At 39.5% G+C, this 22,568-nt stretch overlaps 2 protein-coding genes across 2 annotated transcripts in view; both read right to left on the reverse strand.

Moving 5' to 3' along the window:
- Positions 1–16,313, reverse strand: part of LOC140694896 (trafficking protein particle complex subunit 9-like) — a 37,114-nt gene extending 20,801 nt beyond the window's left edge. Inside the window, exons 1-5 of the mRNA XM_072957917.1 lie at positions 16,045–16,313; positions 15,789–15,946; positions 15,390–15,510; positions 10,175–10,284; positions 8,711–8,834 (exon numbers count right to left, since the gene is read on the reverse strand). Of these exons, the coding sequence (XP_072814018.1) occupies positions 8,711–8,834; positions 10,175–10,230 (180 nt within the window). The 5' untranslated portion in view covers positions 10,231–10,284; positions 15,390–15,510; positions 15,789–15,946; positions 16,045–16,313. The remainder of the gene's footprint in view (positions 1–8,710; positions 8,835–10,174; positions 10,285–15,389; positions 15,511–15,788; positions 15,947–16,044) is intronic.
- LOC140694894 (trafficking protein particle complex subunit 9-like) overlaps positions 1–22,568 on the reverse strand; it is a 410,228-nt gene that overhangs the window by 81,380 nt on the left and 306,280 nt on the right. The window lies entirely within an intron of this gene.

Consider the following 22,568-nt stretch of genomic DNA (forward strand, 5'->3'; position numbering starts at 1 on the left):
TTAGGCAACACCCCGACTCTCATGTGGAAGTGCCTCTTCATCTTATTGGTTTAAAATCACTATATATATATTATATTTGTATATAAATTGACGGCCATATGATGGATTTTTTAATTTGGAAAAACTTTTTAATTGGTGAAAGTTTAAAGAGATCTCATTATAAACAGTTGTTTTATGGTTTCTATTAAAATCAAGTTTAAATGTAGAAAAACATATCTAATGTTTAACCTAAGAACTTAGTTAAAAAAATAAAACTGGTTTGAAAAGCTACGTTTGTGTTTTCCTTTCTGATAAATGTTTCTAGATATGCTAATAAAAACTTAGAATAATTAATGTTAATTAGGTTGAATAACTGGAAAAATGATTGTAAAAATGTCGAAAAAAAAAATAAGTGGCTTATCCCAAAAGGATAAATATTTTTATATGGTTATTTTGAATCAAATAAATAAAATGGACATTTTTGGATTTACATACAGGGTTTTGATACTACACAACGTAAAGTTAAAAAAAAAAGGGCCAAAGAGTTCACCTACTCCCCCCAAGATTAAAGTTCAAACAAGCCCATTTTACTTACCACAGTTTGAAATATATGTATATATAGACTGAAATACTTGATCAATAATTGGGATAACAGACCAATTAATGAAATTAAAAACTGAGAAGTGCCTAAGCTCTTTGGCTGAAACTTGGGCATCCTAGAGACTTCTATAAAATTATATACAATGCACACACACACAAAAAAAGGTTTCTGGCACTCCTTCTAGAAATAAGAATTACTGATTAAACTTAATAAATATAAAAATTAAAGGTATAAGATTTAATAAAATTGAGATAGAAGTTTGTGAAATTGGTATATTTAAATGGTCTTTATACAAAACTTTTGCTTGTGTTGTGGGATACATATGTTTAAGAGGAAAAACACTTCCCCTTCTTGGTATTATAAAGCTAGGCACATATCTGTCCCTCTGAAAATATTAATTGAACAAATTAAAATAAACCAATATAGTTACATAAGCCATCCAATATAATGTAAAACTAAAAACTAATTTGAGTGGCTAATAAAAAAATACAGGTTTACCCTGGGTTTAACTTATAACACAAGGAAAAGAGATCTTGCTAAATGCCTTATGCAAGTTTTGGAAGACATATTTAAGTAAGCCTTAAAGTTTTAAAACATGGAATTCTTTGTTTACAGCTCTTCTTACTGATACAAAAATGCCATTTAAGGAGATAAAATACGGCCTGGGTGAGAGAGCAGTTCTCTGGGGACCTGGAAGACAGTGTCTTTGTCTTGCACATCAGAAATATAAATACAACAAACAGTGACCTAGGACTGAGTCTAATTAGTTCAACGAAATAAACCTTAAGGCCAAGAAATTTTTGGCATATTAGAACTCAGAACTCTGAAGGGTCCTTCAGACATTGTGAAGAAATTTTAACTGTCTGTTTCATAAATAGTAAGCCTTAATGTTTTGAGCAAGCAAATTCAGCTTACTCCAACTATTATTATACCTATCTTATAAGTAAGTTTTAAAGTGAAGCTATGAGATCTCTAGCTTTTTTCTGATTATAAGCCTGTGTACACATTATAGAAGTGAGATATTTCTACTGCTAAAGAAAAAAAATTCAAAGTCATAGAGCTCTGCTTAATTGACGTAAAAATATAAGAGTTTAAACATTAAGTATTTTTAAAATAACAACTGAACAAATTGACTTTCAGCGTCATGTGAAATGGAAAATATTCAATATTAAGATAATATTTGATATTGTTTAGTTTAAGTATGTTCTAATTAATATAGACATCTTTAAAGTCATCAATATTATGTATAATACCTTTACTGTACCTAGGTTTAATGAAAGTCAAATAAGATCCTGTTATATCTGTTGCAGATTTGTCAAAAAAAAAATAAAACTAATGTGCTGTGGTAAAATTTTAAGTAAATTAAATGCAAATGAGATGAGAGCTTTGGGTAAATATTTAAAATATATTTTTAAAATGTATGTTTAAGATAATCTCTAAGTGTTTGGTATCTTTAAATTCTAGTGTTGTGCTAAATTAAGTTAAATGACAAGATTTTATTAAATAGCTATGCCATTTTCAGATAAAATAACATTGAAATACGAATTACTTAACATTTAACTTCCTCTTACAGTGAAACTAAAGGTATATAGAAATATTAATAAATGGTTGGTGCCACACTGAAATAGTCTCTATTAGTAAGGGAATGATCTCAGTATCCTAGGAAAGTAATATAAATGCGTAAAGGAAGATATAAGAATGGAATTATATTTTGTTAATGAAAAATAGTGACTTTCTCCTGAACCTGGTTACTTCTGAATAGAAGAAAAATAAGGGACACACTAATATAAGTATAGAAAGCTGTGGAAGGCTTGTGGAAAAGGAACCCTGAGGGAAGAGTTTTGTACATGGTCAGAATTGGCTAAGTTTAGAAACAAATTGGGCAACGTAAATGAATCTTAGAAGTAAGCTGGTACAAGATTAGAATTGTTTTTCTCTCTGTTAAGAGGAAAAAATTTTCTTAAAATGTTAATCCTCCTTCAGTAACAGATTGTAAAACTTCTTATACCACTTAGCTGATCTGTTCTGCCTTTACTTTTGACGTATTTTCTTGTTAATGAATTAGTACTACTTTACAGTGATCTATATGTTTATCTGATCAAGTGTTCTGAAATCTTTCAAAAAGCTCCCCAAATATAAAATTCTAATTAATTAAATAAAAATTAATTTAATTAATTAAAATTCTTTTAATCTCCAGTTAAGTTTGGGATGCTACAGAAGGCCCCTGAAACATCCCAAAGAGAGATTTTTAACTATAAAGTTTCATTTGGCATTTTAAATAACATGGAATTGTCAAATGAATCATAAAACTTCTAAGGTTATATTGAATGAGACAATATTATTAATACAGATATTGTAGAAATTATATGGACTCCCTAAAATTCTGGTATATCTGAAATGTCACCAGTGATAAATATGGGTATAGTGAACAGATTTCTTTATTGATTATAGTGTAACGGTGGTTAACCATGCTTTTAAATCTTTTGTCATTTATAGACAGTTAATTGTTTTCTTCTGATGGTTTTGCAAAATGCTTTCTCTTCAAGGAGATTTACTGATTCCTAATAAATTTCACACTATAGCACTGAACTAAACTGGGTAAGACATTTTAAAGTTCTAATGAAAACTCTCATTAAAAGAATTAGTTACATGGGACTGATTAACCTGCTGAATATGGTTATAATTTTTGATATTGTTTGAAATACTACTGGCTTTTAACCTGTTTCCCAGACGTAAAGAATCTCTTCTCCTTAAGCTAGTTATGGTTCACAGCAATTTGATAAATTATACCTATGTAATCACACTTGGAACACTTATCTTTTCTCTCTATCTGATCCCTCAAGAGACTAAAAACACTTAGGTCCCCAGTGGCTCTATCAAACAAATTAGGGAGATCATCTCCTAACAGATATAGGAGTATAAAGATATTTTAAGGATTTTAAAGAGAAAAGAATTTACCTAAATCTGTAAGGCAGAAACCCATGAAAAGCCTTGACGTGTCTTTCTTGGCCTTAGCAAACCTTAACATTCTACCCTGAGACTCCGTATTAAAACTTCCAACACAGCCAATTTAAAAAAGCCTATATGATCAAATAATCAGACTTAACTTGTAAAAAATTAATCTTGATTTGGCTATATTTGAGAAAACTGAGGGTAACTTAAGAGAGAAAATAAATTATATTTTAGTGGATATTAAATTCTAGTTTTGTTAATTGAGGTCCATATTTACTAAGACACTTCCCAGATCATTCCTTGCTGTTATGTCACATTACTGTATGGTTTAATTGAATTATGAAAAGGATACTCTAGGTTTGTTTCTGAAGCTCAGAAATCTATCCTTGGGTAAAGTTCCAATGCCCCATGACCTGCAGCCAGGGGATTATACATACTGCAACAGGCATGACTTAAAGAACTGTCTCCAACCTGAATGGAAGGACCCTTTTTCAGGTACTCTTTACCAGACCATACACACCAAAGCTGAAGGAAACGGAGTCTCGGATTCATTTCCTATCTGAAACATCCCCTGCAGTGCACTGGCCTATCGAGTGCTGCTCACCTTAAAACAATGCCCAAATGGAGAAAAAGCTACCAGACCAGGATGAGAAGAAGACGACATCTGAGCTAGACAGCTGACCCAAGACACCGGACCAGGACTGTATACCAATTACTTTGATAATTTCTCCAACCTTTGATTATGATCTACTCCACTTGTTAAGTTTATGATAAATTACCTATGTCTAGTACTTCTGTGTTACCTTGGTGGGTTTCCCTACTCTAAGGCTCTAATTAGATAGCCCTCAGAAACGTTATTCTAAAAAGAATTTATAGTTCTGTTTAGGCCACTGTTGATCTTACAAGGTGGGAGATTTCAACTGGCCAATTAATACCTGCTCTGACCCTGACCATAAATATGAACTTTCTCATAGGATCAAACTCAGAAACACAAGCAAAATTTTAACCCAAAAATACAACTTCTCGACTATTAAATTCTTACTCGTGACTTTATTAACGTTACTAGCTGTATTACTTATATCCTGTCTATTTTATAAAATTGTTGTCTGTTACATTTCCCAATGTGTAACTAGGCCCACAAGATTGATGATGGCTAAACATCTTGAAGAAACAGATAAAATTTATAACCCTGAATAAAATAAATATAATAGTGTGATTCTATTTATGGGAATGAGCAAAGATGGGTAAACACTTTCTGTATCATAATAGACTAGTAAGACAGGTGATCCAGAGAACTTTTAGTATCAACAGGGCCTGACAAAAAAAAACTTACACCTTGAATGGCAACTTAGAAGATTCTTCACCTGAACTAGGAATGAGCCATCCTAGCACCGTGGGACAAAATTGGTCATGAAATTTCTCTCAAAATATTGGTCAAATTTAGGACCAAGTGGGAGCACTGTGAATGAAAATAGTACAATGTGCATGAAAATACTGCAACAATGTCAGTAAACAAAGAATGCTGAATCCGAGTCATCAGCGGCTGCTGCCAACCCCCAGCGAGTACATGCCTACAGCCCGGCCTCTCAGCCACTCACAGTGGTGCCCTCTGAGCAGACTCAGAGTAAGAAAGGACAGGATACTGGCCCTAGATAGCCAGGGGCTTGCCAAAGGTATGAATTCAATGACCCAAATGTTTGCTTCTCACCATACATAGAAAAGCAGTAAATACTTGAACTTGAGATATCTGGTTTTCTTTAGATAACAAGCAATATTTTATTGTTCCAATTACCTGGTCTTTGTTGTAAGCTTCTATATATCCTAGCTCCTCCCCTACCTCTTGGGAGCAGTCCCTCAGAGTGATCTGAGAGGCTGTCATCCCGGCTCGAGTCCTCCAGCCAAATAAAACAAAGCCCTTAACATATAGGCTGAACGTTTATTTCAATGACGTTCCAGAATAGACACAACTCATCAATTCTGTAATGGAACACACTGAATCAGGAACCAAAGCGTGTTTTAGTCCGGAAAATCTCCGGGTTCCTATTTCTTCCTGTCATTATACAATCCCTCTAGAACTCATTAATTTGCTGTCTGCTCCTCTGGCAACAAAACTCGTAGAAGACTCAACTCAGCAGAGCGCCCTGCTGGGGAGAACACCCCGCAGAAGCACTGCAGGCTGCCTGCCCTCCTGCATGCTCTGCTGACCCTTGGTGTCCTCCGTGGAGACCAGGCCAACAGAGCTGTTCCTAACAGCTACAAATTCGCACACGTTAAATAAATCATTTTATTTTATATGATATTTTACGTATATACACATCTCTGAAAACAGCTTTGCAGAAGCTCAAATCTTCAACATCAATCCCCAAAGGCAAATCCGGTCCCCAAGGGGAAACAAGACTTAAGACGACGCTAAGGCCTCCAAAGTCCTCTCAAGGACCGTCAACCAAACTGCCTGCAGGTCTGCAGCTGCAGGCTGTTACATGTCTGCTTTTAAAGCAACCCCTTCCTGCCCTCGGGTATTACAGTGTCCCTCTATGCCCTCCCGTCTCAGGGTAAAAGCAGCCGTGGCAGAACCTTGCAGGGAAGCACTGACAGGAGTCGACAAAGAGGATCAGAGCTAAGCTAATACTTCTGATGACACGACCTTGTCACTGTGTCACTTTACAGATGAAGATATATATAGACAGAGGTGGGGTGATATTGCTCAAAGTCACACAGCTAATAAGTGGCAAAGTCTATAACTCTGCTCTTCCCTTCGGCGTGACGCCCCAGCTGGGACGCCCACAGGGTTGTCTCATGCCTGCCTGAACAATCCTCTCCTGTCACTCATAACCCACCACAGGGTCTGACCCTAGCCTGCCTTTTCAGCATCTATTTCCTCCAGTCTCTCAGGAACAAGGCCGTTTGGGCCACTGTATGACTTCCGGCTCCCGGAAACATCAGTGCTCATGCTGGTCTTGCCTGTGCATCCGGCCCGCTGCTCAGAGGCTCTTCCTCCCCTGCAGGAGTACGTTTCCACTCTCCGCAGGGACACCTCCTCAGGGGAGCCCTCTTCTCGCTCTCAGCACGGCAGGGCCACATCCCGAGCTGCCCCATTAGGACAGTGTGCGCCCAGGTCTGTTAATCAGACCAGCAGCATCAGAGCTAGGGATTATGCCCGGGCTACCCTGCAAAACTACTGCCCGCCACACAGCCCCCAGCCAGCAGGTCACCTGGAAGTCACAGCAAGTGCCCCACCCAATCCAGAAGCCTCTTCATTTGCCAGCATCGCTGATGACTGGTTTCCAAACTTTGGTCAGTTTCGCACAAAACAGCACCTTCAACTGTGAAGCAGAGGGTTTTGCTTCTGCTCCCCATCCTTACTGGTAATGTCAAGGAAAACAAAGAGGCCTTTTCTCAACACTTTTATAATGACACCCTCCCACCCACAATACTCATATGCTCAAGAGCTTTGGATCCACGTGATTTTCTTTCCCTTATGATAAGCGGCTCAAAACACTGCGGGATTCCTTCTATTTAGAGGGTATTTGTACTCAGTTTATCGGCTTTAATCTGTTTTTGTCTCTCTTCAATATCCCTAGCAGTTGCCACCTCTTAATCCCTTCAGCAGCCTCCCTCCCAACATCTACTCTAGGAAATCAGCTGTGATGAGGGGCCCTGGGGCAGTCACAGACGATGCAACTAAGGCAAAGAGAGGGTCCATAATTTGCCCGAGAAGATCAGCTTCAACCCCCAACAATGTGTGTCACGTCCCTGTGTTTAACTCTTATGCTAAGCAAGATAACTTTTTGTAGATTATGGTTATAAACAGATGAGGTATAAAAATACATACAAGGACACACATCTACTCTAAGATGCTCACTAACTCCACTATTTTGTTTCTACTTATTTCTATTAAAAAATATTAAGAACCTCTGCAGTCAGTATAGCAAAATGTTACTGGGCTTTAAATCCAGAATATAGAGGTGTTAAATGTGTCATTACTCATACTTATTTGTATGTTCACAATACAAAATTATTTGAAAGTCCCTCTGACCTCCCCCTACTCACTACTGGCTCTCACCTGAGCTCCCAGACCACACATCTAACAACCTTTCACTTTACCCACAGCTGAACTCATCAGTTTTCCGCAGAACTCCCTCTGCAGCTTTCCCTCCTCAGAGCACAGAAGGACCATCATTTACCTCATTAATCCACCCAGAAACCTGGGCCTTACTCCATCCTGCATTCACAGCCAGCCTTCATCCTTTCCTTTTTACCATCTAAACATGCCTTCAATATGTTCGCTTTTAAACACTGACTGTCCCACCGCTCAAGTGGAAGCCACCAACACTGCCCACCTGGACTCACGAGTCTCCTAAGTGGCCCCACAGCTGCTCTCCCCTACTTGAGGCAAATGGGACTGTGCCACTCCCGCGCTTTTTGGACTCTTTTAAGACCCACTCTTCTTAGAAGAAACTCCAAGTTCTTCACCAGGTGAGTCTTTGCCATGAAATTGTCACCTCAGGGAGGGCAGGACCCGCCCTCTCCCCTCGGCCCCGCCCTCTGGCAGAGCATCAGCTTGGGAGGACCTGCTGAGCTACACCAACCTGTATTCTAAACCTGGTCTGAGTTCTTAGCAAACTGCTTCACTTATCCATACAATTCCAAGGTAAATTAGAAAGATTTTAGATGTTGAGCTAGACTATTGATTTTGGGATTTTGCACTAGCAACCTGCAAGGACATGTTCTAAAGATTCTGTCTTCTTAAAACCACACCCAGGTTAAAGGAGTATTTGTGGAATGTCTTCGGAGGAAAAGGGACTGTACTTTTACAGGCTTTATGTTTTATAACATGAACAACCCGGACAGGGTCACAAATGGAACCGCCTCACAAGTGACAGAAGACAGGTGAGAGGCACAAAGCAACAGGTTGCAAAGATGGTAAGAGTAAACATGATTCTCCAACCCCCCCAAAAAATTTTTGAAACAACCAAAAATTCTGAATTTTAAAAGTAAAAGAGTATCATATAGAGAAATGAAATAAATAATGCTCTTCATCAGGGTTTCAAGATCTCACTCCAGAGTTTTTAGCAGGCCATACTGAATCCTAGCACAGAAAAATCAAATGGACTTGTAGTGAGAAAGTTCCAGGAAAACTGCAGTAATTCCTCCACTTGTGTAAGGACATACACTCACCTGCTGAAGGTGAATGTAAACCGCATTCTGGATAAATTCGAAAGCTTCCAGGCTCCGCTTCTGGATGCCAAGGACATGGACAGCTTGGAAGCATGCTTCTAACTCAGTCACCGGCATTTTTACACTGCAGGGGAAACGGAGGCACCCAGTCAAGAGCAGAGATGTTCCTGTCGTGTCTCACAGGCCGTGCCTCGGGGATTCAGTGCCCTGCAGCAGCCCGGCCCCAGGCAAGGACCAGCAGCGTTTTCCACCCAAGCAGGAGGGGCACTGTGCTTGAGAAAGCCCATCTCCGATGGGGGCAAGAGGGGCTGGTGGGGTTCAGTGAACCTATAAATGCCCACAGAAATATGCCTGCATTCATTCAAGTGATGCAAACAACTGTAGCAGGCTATTTAACAAAATTTCAATTGTCAATGGAAATTTTGCCATTCCTTTCCGCTTGTCCCCTGCACTCTGAGACAGGCTTAGGCTCTCTTACACCTGCAGCTCTGTGCAATAGTTGTGAAGTCATTTTACTTTACAGATACCACGGTTCTGCCCAGGGTGATATCCAGCCCAGAGAGGTGGCCCAGGCCAATTTAAAGCTATGTGGCTTGCGTGCAGGGACAATTACAGGAGCTGGTTCCGGAGCCAGGCCCCTCCCCACCTCTGCTCCCCTCTCTCCTGAGGCCCCGCTGCCAAGCACTCAGGCTCCGTGATCTTAAGTCCTACTCTTCTACTCTACTCCAAACCCTTTTCCTTTTCTTTTTTTCCCCTAATTATTCCCAGCTGGAGTGATTTTTCAATCTCAATATCTGAAAAAATTCCTGCAGCCGAAAAAGAGGTCTCCAGAGGTCAATGCCCATATGCTGGTTCCTGAAGAGAGCCCCTGGCTACGGGGACCCTCACCAACACTCACGGGGCATCAGAGATGTTGCAGGGTCGGCCACCCCCTACAAGAGTTTGCTGTCACCCCAATGCCTGCACAGCATCCCTGCTCACAAAATATAGTTGGTACACTTATCGGTTATTAAGAAGCAAAAATACAAAATTGCTCATATTTCTTACTAATATTATCTATGAAGCTGGAAACGGAATTGTAATAAAATGTAACAGTTTTTACCCTATGTTAAATCTGTTCCTTTGAGTTTAAACCTGTGCCCTGTTTCCTAGGCTCAGACTTGGTAGCTCTGCACCATTTGAAAAAGAAAGTTGCCTTTAGCCTGAAATCTGCAGGAAAGCCTATTCTCCTGGCCCTGATCTTTAAAAATGTTAGCTCATCTGCAATTCTGTAGAGATGGCAAGTTGCATAATAGAGAATAGCCTTTGTTTTTTTGGAGGTTTTACAGGGGTACCATGATTTGATCCACATGGACAGCTGCAAGAACAGCGGATTCAAAGGACAAACAATTCATAAAGCAAGAAGTATGCAACAACCAACCACAACCCCCCCCTTTTTAGTATAAAAGGAGACTGAATTCTTACTTGGGGAAGATAGTTCTCCAGGACATCAGTCTGCCGTCTTCTGGGTCTGCCAGCATTGCAAGTGAAGTCACTATTCCTTGCTCCAACACCTCATCTCCCGGTTTATTGGCCTGTCATGCGGCGAGCAGAACAAGTTTGGACTCAGTAACAAAATGACTGCATTGGAGGTAGTATGTCTCCAATGTTTCCTCGTTTCCAATATGTAACATGCACATCATTTATGATCTAGTGCAAATAATTCATCAAAGACAACCACAAAAAGAAACTATACTCACCTAGCTATCAACACTGAAGTCACAACCTGTCAATTTTATATGATGTTGAACAACACAATGGAAAAACCTAACATAGGGAGTTGATTCCACGGAAATAAAATTATTTCTACTCCTTCAATACTTTTTCTTTTCTTTTCTATTTTATTTTGTTTTGCTTATTGAAAGGAAAATAAAAGTCAAGTCATTTTATTTCACGTATTTTTGTTATAGCTACATTCTTTAAATACTACAAAGAGATTTAAACTGCAAAAAAAATTGTTCATATATTAGTATAAAGATATATACACAATCAATGGGGATTAGGAAAGGAATGGACATTTACTAAAAATCCACTGCAATCTTGTCTTTTACAAGCATATCCTGGAATATAAGCTGTATGATCCAGGGGGCCCCACCCCCATTCTCACTGTTGAGTCCCTTAGCAATCAACTACTAAGGCACCAGCATAGAACCATGTGATCAGTATTTTAGGAATAAATTAGGGAATTAGCACATTCAATTCTAAAACAAAAACCCTAAAATAAATACTGAACTTATTTACAGATAAAGAAAATTGGAACCAAAAAAGTAGTTATTTCCCCAAGGTCACAAAGCTAATAACTGGTAAAGACAAGATTTGAACTCATCTGCCTGATTCTAAAAACTAAGGTGGAAATCCCATTCGACTGGGGAGGGTCCAGCAGCAGAGCCTATCACCCTATCTTTGTTCAGATCTAGCCTTAGAGAGCCTGAGACAGCACCCCATTCCTATGGAACTCGAGGGCAAATGATAACAATAAGGATTTTATATCCAGTAGTTTGTTAGGTCTCATTTATATAAAGTGTCAGCAGGTCAGCAGAAAAACTCTGGAAAATATGAGTGGGTCCAGAGCTTTCTGCTGATTAGTAACTCAGTCTCTCAGGACATAGTGACCTTCCCATGAGAGGCCTCATGGACATAAACTAAAGGCAGCTGAGCAATGAAAACTAACAAGAACCTGGAACTCAAGCAAGAAGGTTCCCTGCCATCCCCCACCCAGTTGCCTCTTCACCCGCATGGACACGATGGCAGGAGACCCAGATTCTTGTCCAAGTTACATCATCATGGATTCTCATCCATAATAATGTATGACTCTATGCCGCCTTATGTCCATTAAAACTCAAATATGATAACACCAATATCTCAGCAGAATATCTATGTCTCCACTTCCTGCCTTCTAATAGGAGAATATTTTTATGGACAAAAAGCAGAAATCCAATTTAAAAAACCATGCACGAAGCCAGGTGAAATTCTGCTTAAGAGACTGCTCTCACGCTGAGTAAATGAAAACTCAGAAAAAGTGGCCCTTCTCCCTCAGTAAATGGGAGGTAGCCTGATGTGTGTGTGTGTGTGTGTGTGTGCACGTGTGTGTGTGTGTAAATCAAATACAATGAATTCTGGGATGTGTACAGTTTTTTTAAGTCACTGTCATTTCATGGGAATGAGCCAACATTTAAATAATTTGAATCTAGTGTTCTGAGAGAGTCTCGGGCTCTTGGTGGAGGAGGTGAAAGGGGAGAGTGAAGGAGGAAAGAGGTACATGAAGCAAAGAAGTAAGAATACTGCCAGGGAAAGGCAAGACGTTAGTTTTGTTCTTCCTTGCACCACATACAAATTAGGGACTCGCTTTCTGCTGATGACTTATCGAGCACTGAGTTGCAGGAGAAGAGGGGACAGCTCATTGCTCACTGAGCTTGTGACTGTACGTGACATCTTATAGACACAAATCATTTACCCTGATCAAACACTCTAGCAGCAGGCTGTAATTCTTCTGTTTTGAGAGACAACAAAGCAGGAGTTCAAACAGGATGCATAACTTGACAAAAGTCAGAGGTCCAGTAAACTAAAGAGGATTAATTCAAACTCAGATCTGAATGCAGAGTCTGATCTTCCCACTCCCAGGACTGGAAAATCCTTAACACAGGCTCCCCAGCTCCCCTGCATTGTTCCTGGCACCAAGCATTTGCCATGGCAATGGTCACCATTTCTCACAGACACAGCGCTCTGTGCAGCAAATGACCTTGATCAGACCTTGATCATCTACCTGCCACGCCCACCAGGCTTCACCATACAGGCAGGAAAGCTGGCTTTCAAGTGCATACAAAGCCATTCCTTGTCTAACCTGGGCTCTTCTGTGGTTTCTCCAGCCTAAAGGCAGCCATGAAACTGCTCACAGTTTGTACATGAGCCACACTACCTCTCTCCATCTGTCTCCCCACCTATACTACTTAGCTATGAACATTTTGAGAATCTTCGACACAAATTTTTAAAAACAAAAAAGAAAGGATTCTGGAACAACTACTTAATACTTACAATTTTAAATGACAAATTACAAAGTGAGTATTTACAAACCGAATCTTCCTTTCTAAATTTCAGTTTTAAGCGTTTAAAAATATAATAGCAAAAAATTTTCACTTACAAAATTGACAAAAACATAAACAATAATCTGGAATAAGTTAAAAAATAATGCCCATGTTCTAAATGGAGAAACTTCAGGGCTGTACTGAGGGGTAAAGTAAGAGGTGAGAATGTAGAGACATCAACAAATTGCATGGAGGAAAGCAGTTTTGTAAAGATGTAAGTTCTCATCAGAATAATTCAAAACTTACTGAAAACTCCCATGACAACTCCAATCTGATTTTTTTTTAACTTGAACAAAATATTTTGGAATTCTTCAGGAATAATAAAATCATAATACTAGACAAGAAAATTTGGGATGGAAGAAAAGAATGAAAAAAAATTCAGACTGCCAATTATTAAATAAATTTTTACAATATGTAAGTTATGGTGCTGGAGTAAGAAAGGCAGATTGACAGAAGGGAACCATGAGCTCAAAAAGAGACTCTAGTGTACATAAGTATTTTGTAAAGGTGGGATTTCAAATCAAAGAGAAAAGTATGACTTCAGCAATTGTCCTGAGACAATCAGACAATCACCTAGAAAGAATAAATACTATTCCTCTCATAAGGACCACAAGATAATTTACAGACAGTGATGTAAATATAAAAAAGTACTAATAAGAGCAAATACAACACTTTGTTCTTATTAACTCAACTTACCCTTACATTAACAAGTACTATTATCATCTCCATCTTAGAGATTAAAAAAAACCTACAGAGGAGATTTATTCCAGTATAAGAAATTATTTTTAAGAATAATTTCAAAGATAAAACACATAAGGAATACATTTATTATCATAAGAATATTTTGAGACACTACCAAAATTAAAATCCTCCTAAACAAAATGAAAGGCAAGAAATGACAATAAAAAGCTCTGTGATACATGTTGTTGAAGACAAGAAGTTAATGTTCATAACATACAAAGAGCTGTCACAAAGCAACAAGAAGCTCCCCCACTTAAATGTGTGCAAAGGATAAAAGGAATCATTCATTTTAAAAAAGTCAAATGGCTAATGAGTGAAAAATGCTCAATACCTCACTGGTCATCAAATGCAAACTAAAACAATGAAAAAGCACTTTTGCTCATCATATTGGCAAATATTTTTAAAAGATATTCTATCTAGTGTCCATCTGTGGGAGAAGAAACCATGAGTGACATTTTCAGAGGACGACATGTCAATGGATATGTAAACTCTGAAAAACATACGTACACACTGACTCAACACCACTTCTACGAATCGTTTCCTCTAGGAAAAAACAAATTTAGTCCAAAAAGATGTACCCATCAGGGCATTTACACAGCACTGTTTACAATGGTGGGAAGAAAAACTGAAGTGAAATCATATCCAGCAATAGAGAATTGGTTACATAAGTAATTGTGCATCTTTTCATTCCCCTATGGAAGGAATTTCTAGAGTTACTTGAATGGAGTCTGTGATGAATGTAAATGTCACATCCAGGGACTAAATTTCCAGAAGCCTTAACTAAAGGAATACTCATAAAAGATCACAGGAATGTCTGTACAAGAAGGATGCCAGTCAAATATCCTTTCTGACAGTGGAAAATGGAGAAAACTTAACTGTCCACCATCAAGACAATGATGCGTTAAATCACGACGAGCTGCGAGCAATGAGGGAGCCGGCGTTTCGCCGTGGTCCAGGGCCTTGTCCACAGCATTCTCTCACCAAAGGTGTGCGTGGGAAAGAGACCACACCCGCAAATCAGGAGACCCCTCCACTCTATCTGAAAGGACCGTGTGAGTCTGGAGTGGGAGGACGTCTATGATATACACCTGAGTGATTAAAGCAAGCTGCAGAAAAACATATAGTATGGTCTCATTTTTAAATAAAGCATATATACACACACGTATACATGGAATTCTCATATGTGTGTATATATGTATGTCATAGGCATAAAGGTCATGAAACATATATATCAAATTTTCAACAGTTTTTACTCTTCGGAAATAAGGGGAAGGGAGGTAGGGCCTTCCTCTACCACCACAGTTCTCTTTTCAGTATTTCAGTTAAGTATACTTGGAATTTAAAAGTTTATTTAAGTCCGAAGTAAAATGGACAATGCCTCCACAAGACAGAATGCTATACTGGTCATCAAAAATCATGCCAGAGGAGATAGAATATTGTAGAAAAACATATAAAAAGCCGAATGGAAAATGGAGGTGTCCACACAGTAAACAGTCACAGAGTGCTCTCTGGTTTTTTATGACAGAGGTGATCCACACTGATGAAAATATACGTTAACGTCTTAATTATTATCTTTGAATAGCGGGACAAGGATAGCCTTTTTTGCCCCCTTTTTCAGAGTTATTATTTTAAATGCACATTCTTTTTCATCTGAAAAAAAGCATTTTTAGGTGTGTAGTACTATGCATTGGAGAATAATACAAGAATACTTAGAGAAACAAGTAACTAGGAGACAAAGCAGCAGCATCACACAATGTAGGACGGGCGATCCTGATTAACACCACGAAGTTACATAAGGACCCACAAAGTGAGAGCACCTGCTGTAACAGGGCGTGGCCCCCTTCTATTTGTCAGCAGTGTCTTCAGGGCTGAGGCAGTTCTGAGCACGGCCAGTGTCAGTGCTGGTGTCTTGATTGATTCTACTGGGGGTGAGGGCACCTGCAAGCCGAGAGGAAGAACAGAAATCATCCTCTGCCTTTTCTGTCTTGTTTCTTTGTTACTTTAAAAGAGAGCCATATATAAGATAAACCGTGTATCTCCCCAAATGAAATTTCAGTAATGAAACCGTTTTTAAAGACTTCACAGCTTATATTCTGCCTATAACTGTCTTTTCAACAAAGATCATATTTATTAAATGTCAATTAACTCAGTTAATTAACTCCCTGTTGAAACATTCTAGTAAAGAACATGAAATGCAGTATGTAAAAGAACCACACCTGCAGTGACTAGCTCAGCTGTCTTGACGGCAGTGCAGTCAGCCCCCACCATCCCGTGGCCCTGAGCTCCTGATGCTGGTAAGAGATTACGCTGCCGCCTCAGATGGAGAGAAACGGTGAAAGCATTTCTTGAACCCTACAGCACTGACAAAACATAACTGACAAATCCCAGGCCCCTTTGAGGCTCTCATTTTCTGTTTCTGGCCAACCCCCATCAATGAGCAGAACCACCCAATCCCCGAGCCATGGGACTCACGTGGGAAGCAGTTTTGGAGAAATTTCCAGGTATAGAATGTAACCAACTATACATAGAACTCTGAAAAAAGAAAAGATGCCATACTCTGATTTTGGAAGACACTCAAAATATTCTCCTAAGCCTTAGTAGCTGGAAAGGCTGGGCTTCTCCTAAGTCACTTATTTATTTCACAGCCAGTAAGCATCTCCCTCAAATCCTGCTTCCCTGTGTCTGCTGGGAGCTTGAAGCACACTGCTGCTGTCGATCTTATAAGTCACATGGCAGAGGCATGTGTCTCACGCCTGCAACCCTCACACAGGCTCGCCTCCTAGCCTCACTGTCTGAACTGGGCCCCATTTTCTCACCTGTTTATTTGGTATCTGTTCTTCTGTAAGCTACCTGAAATGCGTTTTGGAACATGTCAGAAGAAGCAGTGGGTTGAGAAATGGACAGATTGAGAGGTGAGAGATGGGCAGACAGAGAGAGAGACTCCAAGAAAAGGGGAACAAATAAAATTTCCTATGCAAAACCCTCTTCTAATCAGGGAAGGAAACCACCACGGAAAAGTGTGAAGAGGCAGGTAGCTTAGGACTGTTTCCTGGATTCCATGAAAAGTAACACCAAGAGATGAGAGGGTAGAACTTTAAATAGTAAAAGAAAAAAAGCACGCATGCTTGAAAAATATATCTACAATATGTACTTTCTAAAGAATAGACTGAAATCAGCAGGACCCAATAACACTATACTTGGGTATTTACAGAAGTGAGAATCCCATCTCCAAACCACAAGGCATCCCTTCAGAGCACTGACAGTCTACATGGGGCGGTCATAAAGCCATCACCGCAAAAGCTATGCTACCCTGCACTTACGAGGAATGAGCAGCTGTGCTCAGGCTGCCCACGCGCGTCATTTACACCCCACAGCACCTCTACGGGGGGGACGCCTAGCGAGCCCCGTCTCTGCAGGACAGAAAACCAGTTCTGGAGAGGCTAAGCCGACTTACCAGTTCTCCATCTCACAGGACTGGTCTCTCCAGAGCAGGACACGAACTCGGACCCACGATTGTAACCATGGTACTACAGTGCTTTGTGTGCTGTTTGTGTGTATAATACATTTGTTTCTATCATGAAAGCGTATTTAATAAATGATCGGTTGTCTTGTCTATCTCATTAGCTCACAATCAATCTTTATACTGTTGAATTGTACTCTTTTCCCCTGAAGAAAGGAACGGAAACAGCGGGGGTCAGAAAGAGGTGGGGCTCCATTCTTTATCTGGGATCTCATCTCATTGAAGTCCCCAAACAGGGAAAAGGAGCAAATGTTCTCTTTATCTTTTAAAGAGAGGGCTCCAGTGATGGTGACTTATTCAATTACAAAATCAAGGCTGGGGAAAGGGCACATGCAGCAACTAGAGCAGTATCAGCTGTAGGAAGGTCAAAAGTGCTCACGGGAGGGCTCAGGGGGCAGCCTCATTTAATTTCAATCAATAAAACAATAACAAACTCTAAAAATACTGGCCTACAATGGATTAGCTCTTTCTTGACATCTAGCAAGTTTCCACAGCCCACATGTAACATTATCGGGAACCAGTGAAAGGAAGAGTCCACAGACAAGGAAAATCAATGCCACAGGCAGGCTGAAACCCAGGCTGGAGTTTAGGAAGAGAAAGGGCATAGTTAAGAACTGGGGAAAGGCTGGGGAAAAAAATCATCACAAGGACTCTCAAGCATCATCCAACAATCATATAATCATTCGTTCAAGAGAGAGTTACTGAGGTCGTATTCTGTGCAAGATTGTACAGCGTGTGAAGCAAGAGCGCAGCGTCCATGGTGGCAGCAAGTTGCGGGGCTCAAATACACTTCTGATCCCAGTACCTTGCACACTTGTCCTCAATATAAAGGCAAAGATAATTAAAGTAAAATAATACTCTGTAAACTCAAAGCATTGTTGAAAAAAAAAGTTAAAGACGACCTAAATACCAGGACAGACACTCCACACACATTCCCCTATCAAAAGAAAGTGCTCTTGGAATGGCAGTGCTCCCCAGAGCGATCCGTATATTCAACGTGGTCTCGATCACAATCCCAGCGGGCTCCTCTGCAGAAACTGACTATCTGCTGCTACAATTCATATGGGAATTCGAGGATCTCAGTAACCTATACGTACTTGAAAAAGAAAAATTTGAGAGGACTTATAATTCTCAATTTCAAACCTTACAACTGTATCTCCAGGTGAGATTAGAGGCCATTGTGAAGTTATTACTGTGTTAATCCTTATTTACTAAATTCTCTACAATGAATATTACTGTTACAATAAGAAAAATAAAAAGTAAGTTATCCTTTAAAACATGCACACCAATTCATTCATTGGGAAAAATTATTCTATCAATTAAGAGATAAATATCTATTGAAAAAGGACAACTTAAAAACAAGAGTGCATTTGCATTTTTCATAAATTGAAAACTGAAAAGCACAAAGACGTCAAGTTTCTAGGGAGACCAATGCAACATATTAATAGTTATTTTCAGAAATTCTAATTTAACAATGAAAACTCTGGAAAGGGAAAATCGTGACTGAGAGCCAACTGCAAACACATGGAGAGCAAAGGCCTAGAAATCACAGTTCCTTTAACTCTGCTCCTAACACAATAGGAGAGGAAATTCCTCACTGAGGGGACAGTGGAATCCCATGCATAAGACAGGATACACAGTACAAACTGCACTAGAATTGGGGGTGATTTTTTTAGAAGAATTCTAAAGTTACAAAATTGCTGAAAAACTATTAAAACACTGACAGAAAGATTAAAACACACAGTCATGTATATTATATAGAAACATATGTAGTCTGCTCCCATGTTGCATTTAAATACAAATATATTTGTTCATTTATGGGCACTTATGACTTTATCCCTGATAGAATATTTCAACTAAAACAAATAATCAATATAACACTCCTTTGTCAAATCTACTTGATAAGTTACTCTGCTATGTAAACATAATGTGTCTAAGATAGATCTAAAATTAGTGAAAAAGAGCTTTGTATGGCTTCTTGAACTATTCTCAAAATTCAAAGCTTAATTTTAAAACAGATCTGAACAGTAATTCTATATTACCTTTTCCGTCGTGAAATGAACAACACAGTCTGTTGTCAAAATTCTGTCCTTACAATGATTCACGAGCACCGTATCCTCACAAAACTGCTGGACAGCAAGGCACTATCCAGACACTGTGACCCAACAAATGAAACACAATGAAGACAGTGACCCTATTTTGGAGGGCTTATAGTCTGTGTCAACACCAGGGTTTTATTTGATTGGTTTGATTGGTTGGCAAAATAAAATCAATCAAGTACTTTCTTCTTTGAGCATTCTATAAGTCATGACTCTGCTGTTAGTGTCATGAGCAGGAAAGACTTAAGCATGACTTGATTAGATCAACTAGCAACAATCATCACTGGAGAGTGAGTAATAAAGAAGTTAACTGATAGCAATGCTTCTCCCTACATGAGACCTAAAATAAATCGACACTGATATCCGAAAAGAAAATGAGAATTTGAGGTCCCCAATAAGAAAAAAATCTAACAAGAAATCAAAAAAGTAAAGATTTTTTCATTAACGTTTCCTGGAAAGATTGGAGCATGGTGGTGTTGAGCTCAGATGCTAGGGAAAAACATGAGGGTCTGAATTCCCACAGCACTGGGTAGCTTTGACACTAATATGTCAGTCAAATTCTCTGCATCTCAGTCTCCGATGCATAGACTGGGACAACAACAGCACCCGTCTCCTAGAACGGTCCTAAGAATTAAGTTATTTTATATATACAAGTTTTAATAAAATACATCAGATTAAATATTACCCCAAAAGCACAAGGAAAAATGAAAACAGAGATAAATTGGAGTTCATTAAACTTTAAAACTTTGCTTCAAAAAACACCATCCAGAAAGTGAAAAAACAACACTCAGGAGAAAATTTTTTCAAATCATTTATCTGATAAGGAATTTGTGTATCAAAAAAAAAAAAATTCCACAGCTCAACAATAAAAAGGCAACTCAATTAAAAAATGAAAAAAGAATCTGAAAAGATATTTTTCAAGGAAAATATACAAATGGCCAATAAGCACAATGAAACGGTGTTCAATAACATTAGCTCTAAAGGAAATCAAGTCAAAACAACTAGGAGAAACCGCTTCACATTCACTACAATAGGTTAAAATCAAAAAAAGATTAACAAGCACTAATGAGGACACAGAGGAAGCGGAGCCCGCAGCCATTGCTGGTGAGGATGTAACACAGCGTGACCACTTTGGAAAACATCCTGGCACGTCCTCAGAGAGTTGAACATTTGGCTTCTGAATGATCCAGCAATTCTGCTTCCTGGGCACACAAGTAAGAGAACTGAAAACAAATGTTAACATAAAAACTCCTACAGGAATATTCACCATTACTTTTCGCCATTAATTTTCAGAGCCAAAAAACAGAAACAACCCAAATGTCTATCACGTGATGAATGGGTAAACAAAGGGGCCCAGCCATACAGTGAAATATTATTCAGCAATAGCAAAGCATAGAGTACTGACCCAGGCCACAACGTGGACAAACATTGAAAACGTTACTCAGTGTGAAAGAAGTCAGTCAAAATAGACGGTTCCACTTCCATGAAGTGACTCGATTTGCATGAAATGTTCAGCACAGGCAAATCCACAGAGACAGAAGAGTGGCTCCCTGGGGCTTGGGGAGGATGGGGAAGTTGATAATGTCTGCTTATGCGTACTGGGTTTCCTGTTGGGGGGAAGAAAATATTCTAAGATTGACTGGGATGCACATTTCTGGGCATAGAGTAAAATCCGCTGTACATTTTAATGGGTGATTTGTATTAAAACTGTTAAGAACAAAAGCACCTCGGATTAGTACCTTCCATAGTAAATGCAAATTGCTAACATTTATTACAGGAAGAAGAAACTGCCCTCAGCATGAAAGCAGGAGATCAGCAAATATTAGTTAACCGAAATTGGACAAGAGCATTTCACTTGAAACTGTTGCTGAGTGTACAAGAAATATTCAGACATGACAAGGAAAATCAGTTTGACATCACGAAGAAGCATTCTGCTTCAAATGCAAATCAAGGATTCGGCAAGCCCAGCTGCTACAAATGACCAGAGAAGAAACCTGGTTCTTAAAACAAGCACCAGAGCCAACAAGGAAATGGTGGTGAGGAAAGCAGGCGGCCTAAAATCTGGAACAGTGTGCTACAAATAATTTCTCCACTGAAAATTCAAAAATAAAATGAAAGTGATGTAATGCTGTGTTGAACTCACGTGAATGGGCTTCCTGCAGTGCTTGACAGTTCTGTAACCCCGAATGACTCAGGAGAATCAGCATGGCTCCTGGGAGTCCCCAAGTAACTGCCCATCAGCACGCTGACCACCATCACATCTGCCAGGGTTGAATTGCAGAGAAGAGAGCAACCTCTGAAAGGCACAGGGAATGTTGACAAGGGAATAAAAGGCTGCGGTCAATCCTGGGACAGAGGCCCTGTGAGCAGAGGCCAGAAGGCTGCAGGTGAACTGGAGTGGCCCTGGGGCAGGAAGGGACCACAGGGGAGCATATCTCAATTATCTCCTCTCTCTCCCTCGGGTAGGAGGGATAAAGCCTGCATCCTTCTCACCTGGAACTGTGGGTTCTGGCTGGCGGAAGTCTTACCGACACGGAATGAATTTCTCAAGACTGTGGAAAAAGGAAAGAAAGCGAGAGGGATTAGGGAGCCAAATCCACGAGTCTCTCAAATGCTCCCATATTTATTGTGTATAATCAAAGTAAAAAGTCAATAACAGTTGTGAGATAGTAGGCAGGAACTTGGGGAAAGAAGGGATGAGACAGAGATTGTAGACTCCACCATGAGTACAAAGGCTTAGTTTACCTTTAGGGAAGTCATGGGCTGAGGGGAACAAGATACATTTTTTAGACATGTTCATTACAAAGCAGACCACCAGACCAGCCTGGTCCCTGTTTTGGGGATAATAGACTATCTAACACCACGCAGGCCTGGCGTTTATAGCTGAGGGCCTGGGTCATTGCTGTGCAATAAGCAGTGTGCTATCTATAACCTCAAATATGCAAGCAAGGCATTGTCTCTGCTTTTTATGGCAAGGAGACAGGAGTGAGGATGCACAGGTGTTTGCTTTAAAGCAGTTAATAAGCACATTTTTTTTCTTAAAGTTGACAGGCGGCTGGGATGTGTTACAACTTGTTAACTCAATCATGGGCTCCCACATGGAACCATTATGGAGGACATCCTAGGATGAAAAATCCTGGCTCTGGATCTTTTCCTGCCAGCTTCGGCCACTCCAGCAGGGTCTAGACACATCCCTGAATAACGATCCCACAGAACCACCTAAACTCTTAACTCCTGGTGCTTGAAACTTAATTTTAGCTCTACACAACTTAATGTAGAAAAGTTTCAGAAATAAAAGATATTATATTCTTTTTATATCTCATCATAAGACTGATTTTTCTGATTGCTCTAAGCTGCTTCTACATGGTAAAGCACCT

Source organism: Vicugna pacos, unplaced genomic scaffold, assembly GCF_048564905.1.
Source record: "Vicugna pacos unplaced genomic scaffold, VicPac4 scaffold_109, whole genome shotgun sequence".
Taxonomy (NCBI): Eukaryota; Metazoa; Chordata; class Mammalia; order Artiodactyla; family Camelidae; genus Vicugna; species Vicugna pacos.